This window comes from Lathamus discolor, chromosome 6 (assembly GCF_037157495.1).
Source record: "Lathamus discolor isolate bLatDis1 chromosome 6, bLatDis1.hap1, whole genome shotgun sequence".
Lineage (NCBI taxonomy): Eukaryota > Metazoa > Chordata > Aves > Psittaciformes > Psittacidae > Lathamus > Lathamus discolor.
In genome coordinates, this window is record NC_088889.1 from 55534893 (window position 1) to 55560753 (window position 25861).

The 25861-nt window shown below is 37.3% G+C and overlaps 1 protein-coding gene across 1 annotated transcript in view; it reads right to left on the reverse strand.

Moving 5' to 3' along the window:
• OTOG (otogelin) overlaps window positions 1-25861 on the reverse strand; it is a 97008-nt gene that overhangs the window by 19169 nt on the left and 51978 nt on the right. The window contains exons 31-41 of the mRNA XM_065685806.1: window positions 25570-25737; window positions 23247-23525; window positions 13967-14084; window positions 13179-13258; window positions 8943-12787; window positions 8172-8340; window positions 7039-7175; window positions 5884-5973; window positions 5334-5517; window positions 2386-2606; window positions 1350-1488 (exon numbers count right to left, since the gene is read on the reverse strand). Of these exons, the coding sequence (XP_065541878.1) occupies window positions 1350-1488; window positions 2386-2606; window positions 5334-5517; window positions 5884-5973; window positions 7039-7175; window positions 8172-8340; window positions 8943-12787; window positions 13179-13258; window positions 13967-14084; window positions 23247-23525; window positions 25570-25737 (5430 nt within the window). The remainder of the gene's footprint in view (window positions 1-1349; window positions 1489-2385; window positions 2607-5333; window positions 5518-5883; window positions 5974-7038; window positions 7176-8171; window positions 8341-8942; window positions 12788-13178; window positions 13259-13966; window positions 14085-23246; window positions 23526-25569; window positions 25738-25861) is intronic.

The following is a 25861-nucleotide window of genomic DNA, read 5'->3' on the forward strand; positions in this document are numbered from 1 at the left end:
ATGACTACAAATGCAACAGTGTGGTTGTGTGGAAGACCAAAATATCTTATAGTCATCATTTAATGATATCTAAATTATACAGCAATATCATCTGGAATTATGGTAATGAGAAAAAGTCCAGTTCACAATGGGTCTGTCGGCTCAAAAATAAAGAAGGTTCCAGTTTAGACTTCAAAGATTAATTGGGAGAGGAGGCTGATTTTATCCAGCTCCTCACTACTAAAAATGGCCATAATGCTCCACAGAAAATGTATTACAGCCCTGTAAATACAGGAACTCGGACTTTTAAAAATCATTGTACATCAAGTCAACATTTAATGACCCCAAAATCCAGATGCGGCTTCATGGTTCTTCCTTACTGGGCACGCACCACCAGAGGTCACTGTGGTACAAGAATGATGTGTCCCTTCGCAACGAATGGAATAGATAACTATGTTTACAGAAATAGTTATTTTCTAATGAAATCCATACAAACCGAAGATTTTTTTTTTTTAATTGACTGTTTTTAAGCTTTAGACTCTGTAACTATTTGCGGGGCCTTACAATATGCCTGCACAGTCTGCACAAGCATACACACCTTAAATCACTTTAAAACAGACATCACTTATGATTTATATGTACAGTGAGTTCTCTTAGTTTTGGGGACCACACTTCATCAATAAGTCTTTCCCTTTTCAAGCACAGACGTCCCTATGTCATCACTGTATATGGCTTTTCCTCAGTGATCATTGACAGCATAAAGAGATGATGTAATCCACATTTTCTATGCACTGACTACAAAACACATTTGGCCTTACATTTTAGTATGCTGCTATGGGAGGTGACTTCCACCGGGATACTTTAGCTCTCAGATTTTACTCCTTACCTTCCATCTGATGTCAAAGGTGTTTAATTTCTCTAATGCTTTTACCAAAGGCACAGCTTTCTGCAGCAGCAGCAAGCAGATATCACCAATTCAAAGCACCACAGAACTTTCTTTCTGTGGCTTCCTCCTTTCCACAAACAATTCTGGGTTTTTAGGTTTTATCAGTGGAAAGTGGCTAAGTGAAATGAACACTACTTTGCAAGTGAGAAGATTTGACTTCTACAGTTAAGTACAAAATAAGCCAGAGGTAGGCTTCTGAGCAAGGTTACTTTTTCCATTTATGAAATGGCTATAATGGGCCTGATACCTTTTTCACACTGCTTGCAACTGTATCATAAAAAAACGTTGAATTTATCATCTCAATCATGACTTCCAAAGTACATGAGGACTCAAGGAGCACTGGTATTTTCAACTTACAGTAACTTTATATTAGGCAAATTTTGTCTCTGAACACTAGAGGTACACATACATGTATAATACTTACGACAGTAATCAGAGCTCCTCCATTCTATACAAATATTAAATTTGTTGCACATTGCCACATAGGCTGCTAGCGAAATGCATGGATTTCGAATGTACTCAGTGTCTTGAACCCATATATCACAGAATAGTTCAGGTGGAACCTAACAAAGAAAAAAAGAAAAAATATTGCACCTTCATTGAGACCCTGCTAGGTAGGAAGAAGATTGACCTTTTAAAACATCAGCTACAAAAAATGAAGCCAAAGGTTCTTGGATCACAGTAAGTGAGAGGCCATCAGGCTTCACTGATATACAAAAAGAATCTACTAGTATTTAAAAGGCTTCCCAAATGGTGACTTCCTTATACTCTGCAGTTTCATTTCTTAGAATTGCCAAGGCAAGAGCTAATACAGTTTTTCCAATAGAAGGCATGATTACTCATAGTTCCTTGTTCTTCCTTACCTCTGTCTATTTTTGGCCTCCTTTTCATCAAACTCAACAATACACTAAAGGTGAAATGGTAAATGTACTCATATGATCACAAATGAATACTTTATTTGCACACTGAAAGTCTGTTATTTTCTTTAGATTTGCTTTAAATGGTCTGTTCTACCCTCTCATCTCTCTAGGCTGGAACTCCCTGTCTCTAGAGCCTTTCAGAATGCAGGCTCTCAAATTACCTGTTGCAACTTGGAACTACTTAAATTACAGAAAGCTTAAGGATTAATTAAATCCTAAAAGTATTTTATTTTACTTTGCTCTACATCATATTGATACAAGTGAATTATCTGGGACTAATTTATAAATTAGATGGTATTGTCAAAATTAACAGAGGTATATAAATGTATTCTGAAAGTGTGAGTTGCGTATTGTAAATCTCCCATGAAGCTGCCACTCACTTCAGTATCTTTTACCTTGCAACTGTAGGTACAAAAAAGTATGTATTTCATTCCATAAATGTGGTTGCATGTAGTTTAACATTAATGAAATTATAAAGTATACAAAAATGTCAGAACTGCATCTCTCTTGAAGTGTAAGCTTCCGAAATAGTTAACATACATAAGGATGACAGCTGCTGAAGGTCTGGTTCAACACCATTCTTAAGCACTCTGAGCAGTCCATGACGGAGCAATTAGTTTCCTGATGCCTGTCTTCTCCAACATACTTTAACGTGTCTGGCACTTGCCAGCTGTCTATAAAAGTCGTTGGAGCATCACTTTTGCTTAAAACTGTCCTGTTGGGTAGCATCAGATCGTTTTCCAAGCTTCTATCACAAACCCCTGTGTATGATCAGAAGGAAAAAGCAGGTTAACACTGAATGGTTCATTCTGAAGTATGCTTTAAGTGGCATATTCAAACAAATAAATAGCTTATAAAAAACTCTTATAACATGACATTATACAACCCACAACAGATGTAGAAAGTTCTTCGGAGGATCACAAAATACACAGAATTCAGACAAGTTAAGCAAAGCAAATGTAAAGATGCATCTATAAATGGAAATACATTCCATATCAAAGAGCTATTCAGATAGCTCGGCTATGGCACACAAACACCACCTCTCAGTTGCACAAGCACTAGATAAGAATGTAATTTTTAAAATGTTACAAAGCACCTTCATGTAACTATAAATGTTATCAGAAAAGGGAACTCCCATAAAAAAGCCAAGATACTCATCTGATACTGCAGAAATCTTGTACTATTCTACTTATGCTTCTGAGCAGTCTTAAGCATCTATTGGCTAAAAAGCTACTATAAAAGTTCATCTTTTGTCACTTCCAGGTATATTTATATTATCCCTTGGCAGGGGAAAAAAACCCAACCTTTTCTGTATTTAATTCTCAGAAGGCAGCATGCCATTTTATTCCTGTTTAAACTAAGGTAGTTGGCAACACTTTGGAACAAAGGAAGCAATGTAATACACGGAGAGTGACTTTTGTCAACACAGAGCATTCAGGTATTACAGTAGTCTCCTCTGGAATTCCTTTAAGAATCAGCAGGTATAAAAATGCAGTCACTCATCCTTTCTTCCTAATTACAATTTCTGAGACTTTTGTATCAGACTTCTAGAATGTTTTCTTCTGATATCTCCACAACCTTGAATGGCAATTCTAAGTTTTCATCTGTTCAAAAACTAGCTGCGGTTTTAATCCTTTTCTATAGAAGTGGTCTGCTTACCATTTTCAAATTTCCTGATCCCAAGAACAAGCCACTGACAATCAGTGGTACAGCAATAGGCGTTCAGAGAGTAAAACATCTTTTGAAACTGTAACCATTATTCTATCAGAAATATTTCTGGGTGAACTTTCTGAGGCTGTGAGTCTATGCAATGCAAATAGGAAGATCTTGATGGTTCTGAGAGACTTCAAAGGATTGCTGTCTTGTCTGGGATAGCTTTTTTCACTTCTCTTACTCTTTGACAATGAGATTTAGCACAGCAAAACTAAGGCTTCACTTTTGGCTTAGTAGGACCTGATTGCAGCTAAAATTGACATGCTTGAGCTCTCTTTCACCAGTTTTGCTATGGAGATGTCCATGTTACCTTTCCACATTCCTGATCTCCCACACCAGCTCTTCACCAGTCGCCACGTTTCCCCAAACTTTCCATTGTAAAAGTTACTGTTGTCTTTGACACAGACCCTTCCAAGAAATGCTTTGCTATAGAACTGTAATGATGTCTTCGGTTTTATCATTTCCATAAAATTTAGAAAACAGGATCTACCAATACTGCAGTTCAGCTAAAAGACATCTAAGAAAGTTCAAATAAAAGATGCAAACACAGACAGCACAGGAGATGAGGGTAGACTAACGTACCCTGAAAAGATGTAGTACAACCAGCTCTTTAAAGCTGGCACCAGACATCATTGTACAGACTTATGCAGAGAATCCCAATCAGTGATAAATACCAGAAAAATACAGCACATTCTCTGAAGAAGATGTACTTGGAACACCAACCACAGAAATGTGTTGTCCTCTAGCTAAAGCACCTTGTAAACCAGGAATGTAATGTTCCCAGTTCTCGCTATTACAATAATCAAACAGGTAAAGGCAAAAGAAATTTTCACAATAGCTTGAATCAGGCTTACTACAAAATACTGTTCTTAATAACAAGAATTAGCCAAAAAGAGCATGAATGACTTTGAAAGCAAAAGTTAAGGCAAATTATAGTTAATAATCTAATTTTAAAATCACAGTAAATTCAAACTCTCTTCCTTTGTGAGAATCACATTACTGTCTGCAGGACTTGGAACTGGACTGAGCTATCACTGGTATTTGATACTGAGCTACAGGCATTTGCCCTTTCTGAAACTGGAAAGATATCCACTGTAATTATATGAACTCTGCAACCCTGGTTTCCAGCTTCAATTTACAGCAGATAAATTTACAGATTCAGATGTCGCAGTAGGGATTTACATCAACAAGTATATGCTTGTAAAAACCATAGCACCAGCAACATATTCAAGGCTGTGCTTTTTAGAAAAAAAGAAACTAGGTGAAACTACTGAGCAATCCTAACAGAATCAACGTGAGGGTATTTAACCCATTAATATTAAGAAATTAATTCTGAACTATTTCCTCCAACAGATAAGCTAAGATTGGTTCTCTCAAGTTAACATTTCCTGTGAATTCTGACCTTTAGAAGCTGAAAATAGCACAGGCCGCTTTCTATCAGATGGATATCAAACACTAAATCTGCAAATTTCCTTATTTGACATTATGGACTTATGCCTGCCTTACTTATTTGGGCTTGGTTACAGCAATCATCCTATGATCCAAACAGGTTACAGACAGAAACAACACTATGGGTAAAAAGTGATTACATGGACATGTATCAAATATGATTTCAGCAATTAACAAAATTAATAATAGTTTAATTTAAATAATATTATAATCTTTAATAACTCTTTTTGGCCCAAATTGCACAAAAGTTAGTTTATATAATTAGGAATCTGCCTCCTTAGCAAAGCATGTGAACGCATTTATTTCTTGTGCTACTCTATACTTACCACATAGTCCCAAAGCTTTTGGTTCTCTGGTACTATTAAACTCAATAATCATCACGCCTGTGTTGTGAAACCACTGAATTCTGATTTTTGTTGGGGTTTCAACTGCATACTTGAAGCCTGAATCCTCCACTTTGTATCCATATTGTCTAACAGTAGGCGAAGCAAATCTTGAATTTACTGTAATCTAAAATATACACAAAAAGAGGTTACCAAGTGCTGTAGGTAGAACAACTAAGGCCAGATTCTCAACAGGTTAGGAATGTAACTCATAACTAATTTCAGCAACAGTCAGGCTCACCTTCTCAAAAATAATATAGGTACTAAAGAGACTAACGGTTTGTGTGTCACTCTGACTTACCTCATTAACTGTCTTTGTATCACAGATCAACTCTTTGAATTTACTAACAGTTTATTAAATTACAAAGTTGGAACCATGAAATATATGATCTGCTGTATCGTACTCTAATTTTCGGTATACAAATAAAGCGGCAGTTGATTACAGAAGTTGCTATCTAAAAGGCAAAGAACAACAACCCCTCAAAATACTCACTTTTCTACTTAAACGATTGATAATAATTTGGTTTGATACATAGGTTATATTCAACATTGCCAGGCACAAAGAAGTTGTATTTGAATTTCTCTGTGGAGAAAGCAAAAACACATAAACCATAGTCATGATGTGCAAAATTTTTATACATTAGTTGCTTATTGGTTTTAGGTATTGGGACAGTAAGAGGTTTTAGGGGGTATAGTTTTAAGAGGGGAAAACTGCTGCTGATTGGAGTTCCAAGTCTGAACTACAAAATTCAGCTAGATATCAATATTGCAAAATAAACAGAACAGCATGATCTCATTGTGTTCAGCAACTGTGTTGTATCACCTGATTTTGAAATCACAACAGAAATAAAGATTTTCAGGAAAAAAAAAAAATACAGTGGACTAGCTACTTAGATACCAAAAACATGAACATGTCTGAAGGTGAGCAAGACTGACACTGGCAATAATGATAATATATATGTGCAGAAGTAATGGAACAGAAATACATGCATACTTCCTGATCTACAAGGCACTGAACAAAACAGAAAGTGCTGAATCCAACAAGAGAACAAATTTGAAAGCCAGATGTCCTTTTTGATATCAATCATACTGAGCTTCTGGAATTAATTCCCATAAGGTATTACTTCAGACCAAACTTTGCAAGGGACATTTATATAGACATCAAGACTCCCTAGTTTTTATGTAAGAAAGTGGAGTTTAAAGAGTTTTGTAAAGGCTCGCAAGAAATTAACTCTTCACAACATAAAGCCAATTACACTACCCATTAGCAGGATACTCATTAGGGTTTATCTCTTCCTTCTTTGAAACAACAAGTATTTACCCCCGTGAGAGATTTCGAATGCATAGCGTGGTCTAATTTAGTCTGACAGTCCCACAGTCTTTTATGGCTCTAAAGACTGGTGTTTCCAGTGCGAATTTCTCCATATGAACATAGATATAAAACATGCATTTGTACGATAACATGGTCCTACTTCTCACCGTCAGCTGTTTCAGAAGAAACTGTGTGTTGTAAAGTGCAGGTACAATTCATAGATGTTACACAAAAGTGAGTATTAAACACAGCTATGTAGTATTAATACGCCTTTTCTTTTAAAATGTGTCTTATTAACAGCATTTAATATCATTTGTTAGCTAATGTGTTAATTACCAGTCTGCAGTCAAGGACATGGATGGTTATAGTTTCATCTTGAGTTTGACTAACAACATAGGATGCTTCTTTGAATAATGCCAAATGATTTCCGTCATAGGTTACAATGCTCAGATCAGAGAATATTGTGCAACGACCTAAGAAAAATGAAAATAAATGTTTTTTTCTAACTTATTTTAGAATTTATACAAATATAACAAAATATGAGGATATGCCAATAATATTTGTAAGACTAACTAGCTTGCTTACTATGTGTTAAACTAAAGTTCCATATATGCAGCACATTTTCAGGTATACTTGAAACCGTTGCATCTCCGTAAATGGAGACCAGAGTCAAATAATGCATATTTCGGTGGGAAACCTGCAGACCTCTGCAATCAGTAACTTTCTTACAGTTCTTGCCAGCAAAGGATTGTAATTTTTACAACCCCCAAACTAGCAAACCGTGAATAACAGTGAATTATGACAGATTACTTTATTACATTACTGCCCTTCTAGTCTTGCTCCTAAGATGGGATCTCATGTGGAAAGTTTCTTCTTCAGAGTCTTACTGCTAAAGCTTTTGCATTTTCAAAGGGCTTGGAGTTCTATTCCAGGTTATTTAAAACTCTAGAGCATAATCAGAAATTTACATTCCTTCCCCTGCGTACTTTCTTTATTATTCTGGACTAAACTGAATTTTCTTTATTGGGCAGGATTCTTCCTGCCCAATTCTAAGTAATTGGTGGGAGTGATTACAGTACAGCTATGCTTTCAGAGTCCCCAAACTGTTCACAGAGCTAGTTAACAGAGTCTAGGGAATCTTCTCATTCTAAAGTACATCTAAGATAAACCAAAAAAATTCACTGACTATATTGACTAAGTACACTATGATTAGACAGAAGCCAAGGTGGGTCTAAGACAGACCTTGAGGTGTCTCTGCAGATATCTAAAGCTTGGCAAGAGGAATATCCTACATTAAAAGATCAGTTTTATTTAATTTCCTACATATAATGTAGAACTAGAATTATAAATTGCATTAAACAATCATCTATTTCTACACCATGGTCTAGAAGTGCCAGTTCTTAGTCTTCTTAAACACGCATTAAACTGTCACCTAAATTCTTTAAAAGTACTGTGTAATTAAAACTTACATGCACATTCCCACTTTGGGCAGCATTTGTCACCATTCATTTGAGTAGCAAATCCTAAAACTCCACAGCTGGGTTGAGTTGCATTGTATGGGCAGTTCTGTGACTTATTAACTTGGATCAGCTGTCCATCCAAGCAAATGTGTTTTATGCACTCATTCTCTGTGATTGGCTAAGGCATATTTAATAGAAGACATAGGTTACCATTCTTTCAAAGCTAACATCACAATATTGCAGAGTATTTGCTCACATTCCTCAACTACAGAATGCTTATGAATCCCCATAATACTGATGAAGAAAACCCATCCATTCTGAGGTCAGTTTTAAACTGCTGTCCTGTTGTAAAGCAGAGAACAGCATTACCGAATTTTAACTTTACATTCAAAAAAGAGTTGAGCACAAAAAGTACGGAAGGGCACAAGTAGGAATAATAACATGGATCTCTAGAAAGACGTATTTCAAGGAGGGCAACATGACAAGAAATTGCCACTGACCAATATGAAGCACCATATTTTGCCAAAACAACATTCTTGTAACAGTCGTACTCAGAAAACTGAGGCCTAAACCACAGTGTATTATAGCACTTGCAAAAATCATTATGCACAACGAAATCACCCAAAGTTTCAGACATAATTGAGAAAATAGGGCTCCTTGTTTTATACAGATATTTTAAATCCTAAAGATCGAAGTATGGGTCATGAATTTTATTTTTTTTCAATCAGTGTGTGAAAGCAGCCAAGACATTTTCAAAACCCAACAGATACAGCTACTCACTGTACAAGTCTGAAGAGTTGCTGTTTCTCTATGCAGCATAAAAGCTGATGCTGTGGTGCCTGACAGAGCTTCAGCTGTTGTCAATTCATCAGAAAAAGTTGTAGTCAAGCCATAAAGTGGCTTGGTAGATAAATAGGCAAATGAGGAAACTGGTGGAGCTGTTGTATCATTTGGATGGTCAGATATCATTAGCAGTGAACTCACAGAAGGTGTTTGTACCTCAGATGATATTTCAAGTTTTGAAGTTTGAGTTGCACTGACCGATGACGCAGCTGTAGAATAAAAAGATTTCGGTTCAGAGGATGAATGTACAGTAGACAGTACAGATACACTTATATTAGAAGGAACTGCAGTTACGTTTGTGAAATACGGAGAGTAAAATGTGCGAGGAATTTCTGGAGTAGTAATAGCACCTTGAACGTGGACAGCTTGGACTTCTGTTGTTAATTCTGGCTCCTCAGATTTTACTGTATCATAGGGCACACCTCCTTTTGCTTTGGAAGTAACAGAAAAATATGTGGGCTTCACAGACCTTGTGATAGATTCTGTTACTGCTTCTGCTTTGTCTGAAGTTGCCGATAAAATACTAACATTTTGCCCGCTACTGCTTATCACTGAAGAAGCTGAAGCAGCAGCTGATGAATGTGCCATAGATGACAACATTGTACTTGTTAGAAACATGGAACTGGAGGCAGTGGTTGAAAGTGTGACTTCCTTAGGCAACACAGCAGTTTCCTCTGTATCACTTTTGCTTGTTGGTGTGGATGGCCCACTCCCCATCACAATGGGAATTTCTGTTGTTTCTGTTAACAAAACTGTTGAAGAGGTTGACTTAGAGCCTGTAGAAGCTGTAGTTGTTTCAAGTGTTTGACTTGAATCAAGTGACTTGGTAAATGAGGCCTGCCATGTGAATTTTTGACTAGTACCAGCCTTTCGTGTAGAAAATGAAGGGAATACTTCTTTTTTAATTGTTGCTAAATAAGATGAAGATGCAAACACGTCTGGTGAGGAAGGGAGAATTCTGGTGCCAAAACTCAAATCAGTTGTCATTCTAGTTGGGACTGTAGGTTGTGAAACAGAAGAAGTCCTTGATGCATAAGACTGTGTTACTGAATCAGTTAAACGGAACTCTCTTTCAGTTGGCAAAGTAACCCGTGTAGTACCTACTGAGGCAGGCAATATACTTGAATGAATGTCTTCAGGTAGGGAGGTGATTAAGGGGTATGAGGAAGTCAATTCTACTGTAGCTTCAGTTGTGCTAAAGACATGTTGTGATTGATCAGTGGATTTTGATAGAGTTTTTGCAGTATACTGGTATATTGGGGTGATACTTTGGCTTGTCAACAAAGGCTCAGAAGTCTGACGACTAAGTTCTGTAGCCTTCTGAGTAGAAAAAAGTGGTGTAACTATGGTCTTTGTGGTCTGTACTGAAAATTTGTCTCCTAAAGATGTCTGCAAAGAGAGGGGGCCTACTGAAGATGGAGGAGAGGAAGGCTCAGTTTTAGCTGCTGTAAGTTTTACTTTATCTGTTATACTTTGGACAGTAGATTCCAATGCTGTAGAAACTGTTTTAGTTTCTACTGGATATTTTGGTGTGGTTATTACTTCTGGTATAATTTGTGTTAAAGAAGGTAAAGAAACCAGTTTATCTGCTAGAGACTGAGAGGTGGACAAAATGTAAGAGGTCTTTGTTACTGGAAGTATAAACGAATGGGACAGAGTTGATTTTTCTGTGGCTGTCATTACTTTTTTGGTTGTTATGAGCTGACTGCTGAATTCAGAAGATGGGGAGAATGTGGCGTAGGTGACATTTAAAATGGCTTTGCCTGGTGATTTGTCATGTGATACTGTTGTTATTGGACTTGATTGTTCTGTTATAGTGGATAAAACAGAGAAATTCAGGGCTGGAGAGGTCTTTTCTGTTAGTAATGTAGATTTTGCCAGAGTTGTTCTTGGATAAAAAGAGGTTGTTTCACGGGATGTGTGCATGGGACTGGGAGCTGTCAGTGATGCTTCTTTTCCATAGGAAGGTAGTGAAGGAAGAGAAATGTTTAAGGGGATTAGAGAACTTGATGGTGAAAAAGGGAAGGCAGATGGCTTTCTAGTAGAGATGTTAGTAATTTTTTCTACTTCTGATGTATCAGGCTGTGTTGTCAACAATGTGGTTTCAGTTGCACTAAGAAGAGTAAGTGGAGATACAGTGACGGATGCTCTCTGAGCCAACTCTGTAGCTTCGAAAGGAACCGTGGTGGTTCCTTTTGGCAAGACAGATGTTTTCATTGCTGATGTGGTAACACTACCTGAATATGCTGAAGTGCTTGCCTTCACTGTACTTGAAATCAGAGTTGGCTTGTGTTCTGTAGATTTTTTTCCAGAAATCAAAGTTGACTTTGCCACTAATTCAGAAGGGGATGTTATTTTGGATGTTCCCTCAACAGACAAAGGTGTCACTTTGATAGTCTCAGCCACAACAGAATATTTAGTGTATAATTTAGTTAGGAACTCTGTTGTGTTTAGAACTGTGTATGAGGGATATTTTGTAGTTGAAACAGTTTTAAATGTCTTTTTTAATTCTCCTGAAGCTGGGGAAGCATGAGTAGGAACAGACACTGAAGGTCTTTTTGTAGAAGGAGTAAGGGATTTTTCAGTTGTAGAACTCGGATGTAGTGAATATGTAGGGAAATAAGAACTTGACATATGCTCCGCATGAAATGTTGTTTTAGGAGTTTCCCTTTTATGAGTTGTAAATGATAGCAAAGTTGTTTCTGATGCTCTCTCTTGAGTTTGCAGAGATGTTGTCTTTGGGCCGAGAGTTGTAGTGAAAGGTATCTCTGCAGTACTAGTGAGGTGTTGAACCATTTCAATAGGAGGTTGTGTAGTTGCCTTTCCTAATAAAATGGGTGGTATGGGTGTTGGTGACAATGTAGTCTTCTTGCTTTGCTCAGTTAAAACAGTTGCTGCTTTTGTTGTTGCTGAAGATGCTGGTTTTGACGAAGTTCTGATCACAGGAGAAAATGATATTACTGTAATGTTAGATGCTGTGGGAAAAGACTGTCCTATGCTTATTTTTGTCTCTCCAGAAGTTCCTGTTAGGTTTACTGGTGATGCATATGAAGGCGTGTCCAGAGATGGTGATGTGGAAAACTGGAGCAGAGAGGCAGTAGTTTTTTCTGTTATTGATTCAAATGTACTGGGTGTAAGTGTTCTATGTCCTTCTGGTTTTACTTGTGCTTCTTTTGTGGGAAGTGTTCTTGCAGCTATTTCGAATATTTCCATTTTTTTAGTTTTGACTGGCATTTCTGCTGTGCTAAGTATTAGTGGTGTTCCATTGAAAATAAAAGTAGCAATTGTTTTGGTTTCTGATTCTGTATTTGTAGTCACTGCATTTGTAGCTGTTACTGTCTGAGGTTCTGTAGCCCTCAGCAATTCGGTAGAATCAATACTGATTGGTTGTATCTTTGTGGAAGTTTCTGAAGTGACAGTAGACCGAAACAATGGAGAAATGTCAATGGGAGAAGACAAGCTTACATTAGACTTTGTTGTCCCAAACACTGCTGTAGTGCTTCTTCCAGATGTAATTTCTGTTGACTGTGAAGAAATATTTGATGATAAAGATATGTTTGGAAGTGTCATATGAGATGTAAGAGACGAAAACTCAGTTTTCCCTGTAGTTGCAGTCACTTGCAATTTTGAAGCAACTGTTGCCATGTCTATTGCTTCAGGTACAGGAAATGAAGTTAGTGCTTCACTGATCGCTGCCAAACTTGTACTTGATTTTGTGTGTGAAACTGATGGTGTTTGAATGCTGGGTGACAAAGCTAGACTATCGTCTGCAGGTTCAATGCCTGAAATCAGACAAAAGTAAACAGTAGTCTGAAATTTATGAATTGTTATAGTCATGAAGATAGCAGAGTTATAGGTTAACACATATAACTGATCTTTTCAACTGCCTTTAAACTCCTGAAATTCATAGACAACTTAAGAAACAAATTCATTAAATAATTTGCTCCACATCTAATTTTGCTGAAGTATTTTAAGAAAAAAACCCTACTTAGTTTGGTTTTTGAGAGGTGAAATTATTTTAACTAAAATGTGTGTTTAGTGAGCTCAAGATTCATATAACTAAGGTTAAAGTTACACAAGTTTAAGCACTAGTATTTGAAAATATTACTAAAGACCTAAGAAATTAATAAGCTAAGTCTCATACATAATATATATACAATTTTTCAAACATACAGTCTTCAAAATACACGCATCTTTGAGTGATTTCATCCAGCAACATATTGAGAGGACAATCAGGGATGCATCCTTCCACTCTAAAAGAGAAACAGTAAGTATTAACTAGTTGAGCAGGATCTGGATTTCACATTTCCTTTTAGGAAAACAGAATTTATTTATAAAGTATTTTTAAATAGACAACCTTGTTCTATCTAAATCTTGTCACTTCAGCGTACTCCTTCAAAATATCATTGCCATGGCTTCCATTCTTACTCAGATCTAAGATAAAGCATGATCTCAGCCACTGAAATGAATGGTCATAGGTTCAATAGTGAATGCTTCTGCTGAAGAAATGCCAAACGCTTTCAAGTATCAAAATCTAAATGCCTGTTTTACCAGACTTAGTATAAATTCCAATTGGGAGGAAAAGGCAAGGGCAGATATAGCGGAAAAGGCAAGGGCAGATATAGCTGTTCTAATCTCATAATAAAAATGTAAGGGCACAACTATTTGAAACAAACTTATCCTCTTTCTTTCTTAATACTCTGTAATACTCCCTCCCCCCCTCCATCTTGAACATTACAGATATACTAATAAGTCCAGAACCTGACAATATTTACCTAACAATTGAAATGTCACTTTCACATAGCAGCTGCAGCAGGTTTTATTCCATTTCTTTTCTCCATCACTCCTCCTTATACAAGAACACAGTCCTGCTATACTGAGCTTACATCTGGTCCCTCATATTCTTAATATACTGCCTGTCACCCAAATTACATACTTTCCATAAAGATACAGATACTTACTTTGGTACTGCCTGACAGTTTTTTCCCAAAGGGTCTCTGCAAGTCTTGAAACAAGGGCTTATGCAAGTATCATAATGCCATTCGCATGCAGAATGGGATAGAAATTTAAATTTTACATCTGAAAAACAATGAAGACCTGTTATTATCATATATATATTTCTAGAAATATACATAGACACAGAGATACATATCACTAAGAAGCACGCTTTAAGTTCACTGCACTTCTAAATTTCTTACTGTTTCTACCTACATTCTATACAAATAAAACCAGTAATATTTCTTGAGCTGCCAAGGTCTTCAAAACATAGGAAAACATGAGAGTATATGCAGAGTATATTTGAGTGTGCTGGTTCTGCAATCTGGTTTTGTATTATAAAACATGACATTGTATTATTCATACTTTTTGTGTATTACAATCACTTGAAAATAAAGCCAGGCAAATTAGAGCTGTTTTTAAGTTTTAAAGACTGTATCAATAGTGAAACTGTATGTTGGTTATTCAAACAAAAAGCAAAATTGAGATTATGTTGATTCAGTGCAATTATTGCTATTAGAATCAAAATAGAAAGGAGCAGTTAGATACAGTGATACTCATTATAACATAATATATCATTCACAGTTGTTTGCTTCATGTGTAAAATTTACTGATACAGCACAAAGGTATACATATATTGTATGATACAGTTATATTTTAAAAGCCAAATCAAACACCCCTCCAAGAAAAAGTAACCAGAAATTATGCCAATTTAGACTCTTTAAAGCAATTTATCTTAACAGCTGATCTTCTCAAAAGCAGTAGAAGACAGCCACTCCAAGAGGAATTAAGTCAACCCATAACATTCTGAATCTGGAATTCCAACTTCTCCTATAATGAACGAAGCAAGTCAGATGAGATGAAAGATGTAGTCTTGCAAAAATTAACTCAAAACATATATTTTACCAGACAAAATAGCACCAATGAGACACTATAGCATTTTTAAAACAACAAAAAAACCCTCCCCAAAATCAACAAAACCCCCTCCTCCAAACCCAAACTGCCTTCAGAGTACCTATGCAGATACTATTTTTTCAAAGACTTCAGATTCACATAATTGAAACTCAAAATACTAGTTCAGGTAGAGGAAAAGTTAAATTTAAAAGAAAAATAAACAGAAATAAGGATTAGCTATACTTTCAGTGCTTATTAAATTATGCAGGAACTTTACAGAATTAATGTAGAGACCGAGTGTAGAATCAGAGAAATAAATTTGTGGCAATCATCACGTGGGTGAGACACACTTGCATGTTCAAATGCAGCCTCATGCTTTCTTTTTCACTACAATGCTGCCCCATTTGCGTTCAGAACAGTTTCTCACACAATGCTAGATTAGCATAGTGGCTCTTCCGGCAACTGCGTAATTCAGTACCTGAACTAAAACTGCTCATCCCAGCTTCTGCCTGTGGCAGTCAGGGCAGGGCAGTGACACTTCACTTGCACTTATGCCTAGAGAAGACCATCATCATGACATATGGGTTCCCTCTGGATCGGTAAACCTGATCTTAGAGGTATGTGATCCAGAGCATACAAGAGTAGCTACTTTCGATGTTTACCAGAAAGAAAATGCTTACTACTTAGAAAGAGTTTTCATTTTTGTTTTTGGGGGCGCTTGAGGGGTCGTTGGGGTTTTTATGTCTTTCTGCTTTTAAGTTTTGCTTGACTGATACAGGAAGAGAGTAGCTCTTTCACGTCTTTTTGGAGACAGTTTTACTTGAAGATCCTAAGAAATTGTTTCTTCGTGAAATTCAGGGACATCAGCACTTCTGCCATCATTAACCATTACTGCCTTCCTCTTAAATTCATACAATTCTCTTAAATCAGAGGTATAAATCAAACTCAGACAAAAGAGTGTGTATGTTGCCATCTAGTGTTTTCCATTTTCCATGTCGCTCTATCCAAGGACGTGTCACTGCTTTTGAAACCGTGATTTTTATGACAGTAACAAATGCATTTATAAAGTTACCCTCCCATAATAAGCTAAGTACACAACACTGAATTCTTCTGTGTCCCCTCCTAAAGAAACCAACTCAAATTGCTTAAATCTAGTGGAGAAAAGGAATTATTTCCATGCGTTTTGGTGACTGATGTATGCAATTTTGCATGCATGGACAGGTCAGAGTGTTAAGGTTTAAGGACAAAGGAAGATATATGACAAAAAGGCAGAACATATCAGAGACCTGTTGGCACAGGCAACCACCAACAATAGTAATAGTCAGCAATAACAGTATATCCAAATGGAATCTAGGAAATCTCATTCATCAGACTACCCTAGATTAAGTACAGAGACCAGTCTGTAACTGTTAAATTTTACCACAAACCTCACATTAATCACATAAATTTCAAACACAATAAAGGTACAAGCTTTGCAGATATCACCCTGTAACTCAATGAAGAATGGTAGTTTCTCAATTTGGCAGAACAGTGTTTGTGAATTGATACTTCCAAGTGCTGGGATTAACATACTATCTCCCATTCTCCAAATAAACTTAAGACTTTTATGAAATGATTGCCACGTTTTCCTCAAGCTTTCCTGCAGATTAAGTTCACAGAGTTTGCTGGTGTTTCATGCCTTCGTAGGAAACAGAGCAAATTTCTATATAGAGACATAGGATTTGTTCAGTGGTTCATAAACACTGTTTTCAGTCAAGAAGAGAGTCATGCTTCTCCACAAATTTTGTCTCTACTTCTGCAGAAAGAAGTATGGGCAACAGATGAATTCATGAACCTGGTCATAAAAATTTCAAAAGAGTTTTCAAAGAGCTGTAGAACCAGTGGATATTCAATTTTCCAGTCAAGGGAATTTAGAGAACTGAATATGCCAGGCCAAGCTGTATTAGGTTTTTTTGGTGTGTAAATTGCATGAAAGAACAGATCAACTCACCACAGCAAGGGTAGAATATATTGCATGAATTGGTTTCCAATAGAATATATTGCATGAAATGGTTTCCAGTGTCTCAAAAAATTTCATTATGCCTCAGTAAACCCATCAGATATAGCGAAATCTATGCTTCATTATGAATTATGGGAAAATGCCTTTCCAGCATTAGAAGAATGTCTGTTCAGTCACTCATCATATTTAAAGTTTTCACTACTGGCAACATCACTTCCGGAATGCTTAAGCAGCACAAGGACCTACCTTGTTGACTGTGCAAGCCACTGCAAAAAATCCAAAAAACCCCAAAACCCACACCACCAAAAAAAATGCACACAGCAAGATGCAGCTCCTACTTGAACAGTTTAGATTCAACAGACATTAGACAGCAAATGAAGGGGAGGAGAAACAGGCACAGAGCCATGTTCTGAACCAACATGAATCCATTCTAAGCCAAGAGAACAATAAAGTATCTCTATAACTAGTTAAAATAACAGATTATTTTGCCTCTTTTTAATACATCTGTATATTAACAATGATCAAAACACCCACAGTTATTAGGGTACAAAGAAAAGCAGCAACAACACGCTTTAAAGCCATTCAAACATCCTTCTTCCTAAAATGAGGGAGATATTTAGTTCACTCTATTGATTTTAGACATTAATTTCCAAGCCAGACCAACCTTGGCTTTATTTTTGCTACAATACTACTATTCCCATGGCAGAAAATACTACAGCTCAGAAACTCTGGATTTTGCCAGTGTCATGGCACAAACACTTTATGCTAGGCAGGATGCTAATCAGCCACCTACACCACATGCTTTCCATTTTTTAATACTTAAATTCCCCCTCCTGCAACTAGTAATATGAGCTTACTGTACTCAACAGTACAGTTCACTCATAACAAAAGAATGATACATAGTTTACAGACAATGAGTCAAGCTTCTTATATGAGGCATGTGTTCCTCAAAAGGATTTGTCATGGCATTTGAAAATAACCATGTGTCTCCTGGTGAAGTCTACCAGCATTTGTCTTCTGTTCAGTGACACAGCAAATCCTTCACAAAATATTAAATTATGCCCTGGGTGACAGTCACTCCAGTTGATATGCCAAATGAGCCCACAGTCCTTCTACCTAACAGGAGCTGAGCATATCAACAGGTTACAGTATTGCAGAAAGCTTTTGTATGACTGCAGGTATATGGGTTGCCAAAGACAACATATTAAAAGATATTCCCCAGCTCCATTGTTTTCTCACATGCTTAGACATCAGAGAAGCACTTTCTTTCAGTAACTTATGATTTTCATTCTTTGGGTCTTTCAAAAATAATTCTGTGGCCATGAGAACTGTTGCAACTATTTATAAAGAATTTTATAATTCACCACACACAGACTGTGGTGCTCTGTTGAGCTGCAGCAACCTTTCTTAGTAACTTGGACACTTTTTTGTGTGCTAAAAATTCCTAGTGTTCATAAGTCCATCCTACCTTTTTTCCTATGCTGCCTTTTACCTCAAAGACAATATCAGCATCTGCATATTATCAATAATTTCATGCTATGCTCAAAAAATGGCTGTTTAATTAAAAAAGAGCTAAGCAAAATTTGAAATTTCTAATGTTAATGAAAGGTTGTATTTAAAACAAAGACTTTTAAAATAATTAAAAAAAAAAAGAAGATTTTGTTCTCATCTGATGCTTTCTTCTATTTTGCTGTTTTTCCCAAAGATTTAAAAAAAAAAAAATCTAATAGGAGAAAAATTTGCTTAAGAATTAGTTCTATTTGTAACAGCAGCAAAACTCTGCTTAGTAACATAGATTGCCTATCTCCTCAGTTACAAGTTTAGAAACATGAAATCTTATCTACCCACTTAATGCACACAAACTACTAACAATCTCTGCTCACGACTTCTACATTTCTGCAATGAGAAGTGTAAGCAAATATCACTGGAAAAATTGAACTTTCTGCCCAGACAAAACATCACTGAAAGTAAAGTATAATTATCTACCTCGCAAATGCTTTTGTTTAGTTTACTATTACAATGTTAGAGGAATATAATATTGTTACAGTAACTATTTAATCTCCTATTTATTCAGCCAAAAATGGGAGGTCAAATGTTTGTGTTTGTGATATAAATAGGAAAGGTGTTACAATTCTACAGTGCCCTCAGTTTGATTCCAAGAGCTACCAAGCAGATGTGTTCAGGGACATACTTGGGATTTGCAGGTACAACAGCATTTGCTCAGCACTATCCAGCTCCACTTCTCATGTCATAATCTTTTAGACTGACAAAGTGTAGAAGCTCAAATTAAAGTTACGAACAACTCATGAGTAAAACTGGACGTTCTAGAAAACTAACTCTCCTGATGGATATAAGTCAAAGTTAAGATAGTCAATGATATCATCTATAAATCTTACTTAGATTCAAGATGTTTTTCTAAACAAAGTTTTTCATTTGCAGCTATATCCATAAAAAGGTCATCAATTCCTTACATCGACAAATTTCCCAATAATTTCAAATGCGACTTGATTATTCTTATGTGACACCTCTGTGCCTGTCCATCTGCTAAGACTAAAAGCATTCTTGCTATTGACTGAATGCATACCAATCCACTGCTGGTAAAAATTCCTGCACAAAATATACTTTCTTGTAAGCATACTCTGGATATTAAAATTCAGTTATCAGCTCAAACCTTCAAATGTCTGTGGGAACAGGACAGCAAACAAATCTAAGTATAATGAAAATAACCCAAGTTAGAAGCCAAAGTGAATTCTCATGGAAAATACTTTGCAGTGTTAGCCCATCATATCTGCGCAATTTATAGTCAAAGTATTTCGATGTGACGATATTTATTGCGGTGAAACTGGAAAAAGTGACTCGTCAGCTGGCGTTAAACAGAGATGTATCTATTGCTGTGGTGATCAGGTCATTTAAAATTCTTCCTTTTGAATGTGCGTCAGAGCATGAAGAAGTCTCATGAGGAACTTTCTGGCCAAGGGGATTTACTGGGCCTATTATTCTGCTCCCAGTATTTATCCTCTGATTCCGCAGGAATAGCTGTTCCTGGTTCAAGAGTTTCTGATCTAATATGCAAAGCATTTACAATAGTCAGCAGGAAACTCAATACGCTTTTGCCTGTGCACTCTGGAGCTGGTGTAACTTTTCCATTAACTTAAACAAATGCTGCTGTATTTTTAGACCATGTAATTACCCTACATCAGCAGGCTGGCCCTTGTGAAAGTACACTGGAGAAAGATTCGAGCCCTATGTTTCTCTGCTTATAAAACTCTGAAACCCAAGCTCTCGGATGTGGTGATTAATGAAATGCCTCTTGATCATTTGATCTGATCCCACTTGCTGAGGTAAATTGTTTTAGTTTTCCATTGGCATAGGTAGGATTTTTTGGTATAATGACTGGAGGGTAAAGACTTCACACTTGAAAAGACATACCACTCTGCTAATGGATGACCACTGAGAATTGGAACACATTTTAACCTTCTTCATTTCTCCCTCAAAGATAAAAGACTAAGGAGTTATTTTTGTTATGTCCCAAAAAAAGTTACTTGCTTGAAATGCTGTATGAACATCCTGGTAATAGCATTAGCTCTATAATTCTGCCGTTCAAAACCCTCAACAGCTCTGTGATTACAAGCATTTGTCAAGAGACAACAGGCATTTGGCAATGACAAAATCTGTCATTTTTTCTGAAGTCGGAGTGTGCCAGTGAACAGCTGCATTAGGCTGTCAGCGTAATGCACCGCAAAACATCAGCAGATTCACAATGCCACCATTAACACTTTAATTCAATGTTTTGATAACAAGAAGCTCCACAAGGCATACAGTTGGCCTCTTCTGTCACAAAAGTCAATGCCTGCTTTAGATTTGTCTGTGCTAAGATTCCGCGTGGTCACTGTAAAACATGGCCAGGCCACACTTCATGTGTTACAATATTTCATTTTCTTTCTTTGCTTGCAAAACAAATTTTGGTTTCTGGGAATAAGGAACGGATTTTAAAAAATGGTATTGCCAGGAATACCTATTAAAATATTTGTGTTACCCAAATAAACAGATTATAGAATCATAGAACAGTTAGGGTTGGAAAGGACCTCAAGATCATCTAGTTCCAACACCCTGCCATGGGCAGGGACACCTCACACTGAACCATCTCACCCAAGGCTCTGTCCAACCTGGCCTTGAACACCATCAGGGATGGAGCACTCACAACCTCCCTGGGCAACCGATTCCAGTGCCTCACCACCCTCACAGTAAAGAATTTCTTCCTTATATCCAGTCAAAACTTCCCCTGTTTCAGTTTTAACCCGTTACCCCTTGTCCTGCCACTACAGTCCCTAATGAAGACCCAGCATCCCCCTTCAGATATTGGAAGGCTGCTATGAGGTCTCCACGCAGTCTTCTCTTCTCCAGGCTGAACAGCCCCAACTTTCTCAGCCTGTCTTCATACGGGAGGTGCTCCAGTCCCCTGATCATCCTCATGGCCCTCCTCTGGACTTGTCCCAACAGTTCCATGTCCTTTTTATGTTGAGGACACCAGAACTGCACACAACACTCCAAGTGGGGTCTCATGAGAGCAGAGTAGAGGGGCAGAATCACCTCCTTTGACCTGCTGGTCACACTCCTTTTGATGCAGCCCAGGATACGGTTGGCTTTCTGGGCTGTAAGCGCACACTGAAGCCGGCTCGTGTTCATTTTCTCATGGACCAGCACCCCCCAAGTCCTTCTCTACAGGGCTGCTCTGAATCTCTTCTCCGCCCAACCTGTAGCTGTGCCTGGGATTGCTCTGACCCAGGTGTAGGACCTTGCACTTGTCATAGTTAAACTTCATAAGGTTGGCATCAGCCCACCTTACAAGCATGTCAAGGTCCCTCTGCATGGCATTCCTTCCCTCCAGCGTATCAACCGAACCACACAGCTTGGTGTCATCAGCAAACTTGCTTGTCCGTGTCACCGACAAAGGTGTTGAACAAGACCAGTCCCAACACCTGTTCCTGAGAAATGCCACTCATTACTGGTCTCCAGCCGGACACTGAGCCATTGACCACAACTCTTTGCGTATGGCCATTAATAGATTACTAATGCATTTAAAATTACAGCACAATAAAAAGCTTTAGAACATAAAAATAAATACTTGTAGTGATTTTGGTGGTTTCAGCAAGACGTACTTGTTGCTGAAGTACATAACTGAAGTTGTACAAATAGGTTTGATATATCTGATGTATCAAAAAAGCAGACTAAAGCAGAGCTAAAGAAAATGGTGGTTTAACGAATAATCTGCTTTGCTTGATTTTATAGGTCAATATAACTTCTTGCATCTTGTTCTTGACCTGTAAGGCCATCTTCATTTCAGCACAAGGTTCCCAAGTGTTTAAGAATATGTGAAAACTGTTATTATTTCTTTTCCTTACTAATCTAATAAACAAAGAGCTTGATCAGTGATTTTTTTAATGTGTATTTTTTGTCATCAGTTCCTGTAGGAGCAACTTCAGTGTCCGGGTCCTACAAAGGTTCCTAAGAATGTCTGCTACATCTCTAACTCTTACGTCCCAGTGGAATGGGATTACTATTTCAGGAATAAAAATCTGTCACCTAGGTAGAAACACTCCCACAGCAAGCTATGTTGTATATTCAAGAGCTTAAGCTGTCCAAGACATATTAGAGAAACAGGCATCTAGATCCCCAAGTAAAGGTATATATCTCCACCTAGATAGTCCCTGAAACACTAGGGGATAACATCCTAAAAAGCAGAAGCCCTGCGAATGGGTACGTGGATAAAGTCTGAGGTGTTTTTCAGGGAAAACAAGAGTTTTGAGAAGTGTAATCTACAGGCAATGTCCTTAGCACTAGATGGCATGAACCTCTGAGGAGGCCACAAAGCTTGCAATGAGAATGCACTGTACAGAAAACTATCTCTTGGCATCAGTCAGAGGGAAAGGAGAAGAAACATCATCCACAGACCTTAGCTTTTAGAAATACATTCAGTTCTTTTCTGCTCCCTTTCTGAATCCATTATTCATCAGCATGAATTTTTTACTCCTTAATACTTTCCTCACCACCCATAAAGGAACTATTGCCTAGAAACTATACACTAGGCTATGTATTTCCAAAACCAGTTGGTAAATATAGCAAAGGTGTGTTAAGCTATTTAATGGCTTTTGATAAGAAAACAAAATCTCATGCTCACTACAAATATCAGGGAAGAAGATTTTGAGTCTGCACATGACAGTTTACGGACAGCTCCCAGTTATGTAGGGGAGAAGTAAGCCATCTCATCACTTCTGAAAATGTGCATACCATTTAGCTTGTATTTTCACAGGGAGCAAACTGCTGTTCATAAAAATACAACTTTAATTACCCACCTACAAGTTTAAAAAGGGTCGACAACCTGAACTCCTCTGAATGATGATATTTCAAAAGCTCAACTGAAGAAGCTGAAATGTGGATGAAATATCCTGGTTTTGCAAATGACTCAAAGGAACTATATCCTGAAAGCCATGTATTCTTGTGAATGACAAATGTAGATCTGTTGTGAAACTCTTCATTTTTTTTCCATTTAGAAAGAACAAGGGTATTATTGGAGACCAGCTGAAGAAAAAAGTTTGGTCTCTCGGCTGTTTCAAATGAAATCAAGTTGGAATCTGGGAAAGAAAAGTAAACAAACAAACAAACAAACAAATAAATAAATAAAAACAACAACAAAACCCCCCAAAACCCCCAACAAAACAAAACCAACACAGAACTCATTTACTTGCTGATATATGCACGGTAAACTGAACTCATTCTGATGTACCACTACTGTTAACAGTAGCACAAGGAATGAAAGATGACATTGGTTTTACCAGTGAATAGACTGAATCTCCTAAGAAAATACAGATTTCAGAGTACTAGATTCTGATGGATATTTAGTTTTGTAAGTACTCTACAGATTTCAACAGGAATACAAACAGATTAAGACATTTGCCCACACCAGGATTCAGCTTACAACCTTCACTAAGCCACTTATTTAAAAAAACTTTACCTAGCTAGCCCTAGAAGGAACATTTCCCATCAGGAATTTATAGCTTAGGAATTTTCATCAAAAATAAGTCACAAAAATATATTTTGCATTCAGCTTTCTAAGCAGCCAGCTCCCTAACACTTCTAAGAATGTTATCAGTGAAGTCTGTTTTCTGGCAAGTGTACCCACATGATACCTTACCCTGAAAACAGTACTGATTTGGAGCAAGCTTCTGTACAATCAATTGCAGAGCGGCAGATCTTGAGCCTGTTACAGGCATCTGTTGCTCACAGAATTACCATTCTATTTAGTGGTAAACTCTGCTATTCTATTGAAAACATCCATTAAACTACTGTAAAATCAACTAACCCTCCAGGCATAACTATCACATTCTGGTACAACACTTCTGGAAGACCAACTTGTTTTCTGAGCATAAACATTGCAATTAATCTGAAAAACACAGTGGATCCTGTGAATATCTCCTTATTAATTGTCAGTAGCAGGTAGCTATTTGAAAAGTAACAATGGACAGTCAGTGTGATTCATAATACCTGACGTATAGCAGATCAAGGCACAAAACTTTCCATTGTCTATGATTTGTCTGAAAATGATAAAACACATCCACTTCTCAAAGAACCAAGAATGCAATACAAAAGAAGGCATGGATATGAAAAATATCATATTGATTGTACAAACACTCTCATGGCCGAATGATGAAATGCTCAAATTGGACTATAAGGCCCAAATTCCATTTGCCAGGTTAAATTCTAAACAAGAGAGATTTATATATATAAATAAGACAGTAGGATTGTCCTTCCCTTTCCAAATGCGTATTGAACGCAATGTACAAGTATCCCAAAACTATGACTAGTAAAAGAAATCTGGCCTTGGATATTCTGTTACATGAGTTCTTGTGTCAGTTCTACAGACAGCAGTATTACTAATCAAATGTCTGTCATTTTTTCAACTGACCCGTATCTCTTCTTCGGTTACACAAAGGCAGCCACCTTCAGGCCTTCCAAAGAGCTGATCAGGGGACTCTGGGCAGTAAAATGGCATTGAGACTCAAGCTCAAATTAAAGCTGCATATGCAGACAACTCTAGCATTTAATCAATGTCACAAAGTACTGAATATACTCTTGTAAGCTTTTTCCACCTTTCTGAAGGTGTGCAAGACCTGAATAAGCAACACATTTCTTCAGCAGAAACTGAAGTTGAGACCTGAAGGAGACAAATTTGCAGTATGCATCCTTGTGCAGCTTAGGTTGGTGCCAACAGGCATCTCCATACAAGCAAGCAAAGAAGGGTGATGGTGACAAAGTGAGAGAATTAGGGAATAATTTTCTTGTACCATTTCTCTCTCACTCTTTCCCATGTCCCAGTTCTGCCAGAGGAAGGGTTCAGGGAGCAACATATATCTAGAGAACTGGGCTAATCACTGGTTTGGTCCTCCTGAAAGCTGGGGCACAGAGGGGCTGCTGCTTTTCAACTAAAATTATCTGGTTTTAAAGCTACAATCATCTTTATAAACCAAGCAAATGAAAATTTTGGCAGACAACATTAAGACGCACGATCAGCTAACAGAAAAAGATTCTTTCACCCAGGTCTATTCTTAAATGTAGGATTGCATCCAAAGGCAGAATTTGTTCTGCCTTATTTAAGCCTCTAGGGTACAGTGACTTTACCATGTGCTTTGGGTTTATAAAGTCCTGAAGTCAGCATAAAGGTCACTGCATGTCCAGGAACAATATCTTCTTCTCTCACTGGGAAAACAACACCATCCACTAGTTCCACTGCCATTACAAATTCCCCAGCCAAATAGCTGACCAGCTTATATGGGCCCTTTCCCAGAGCTGTTGAGAAAAAATATCAGAATTATCTTTCATGTCAACTGTCACAAATGCTTGAGCTCTAAATATTATGATACAGCACATAAAAGCATATCTTTCCACTCTGAAAACAGCTCTAGCTACCATG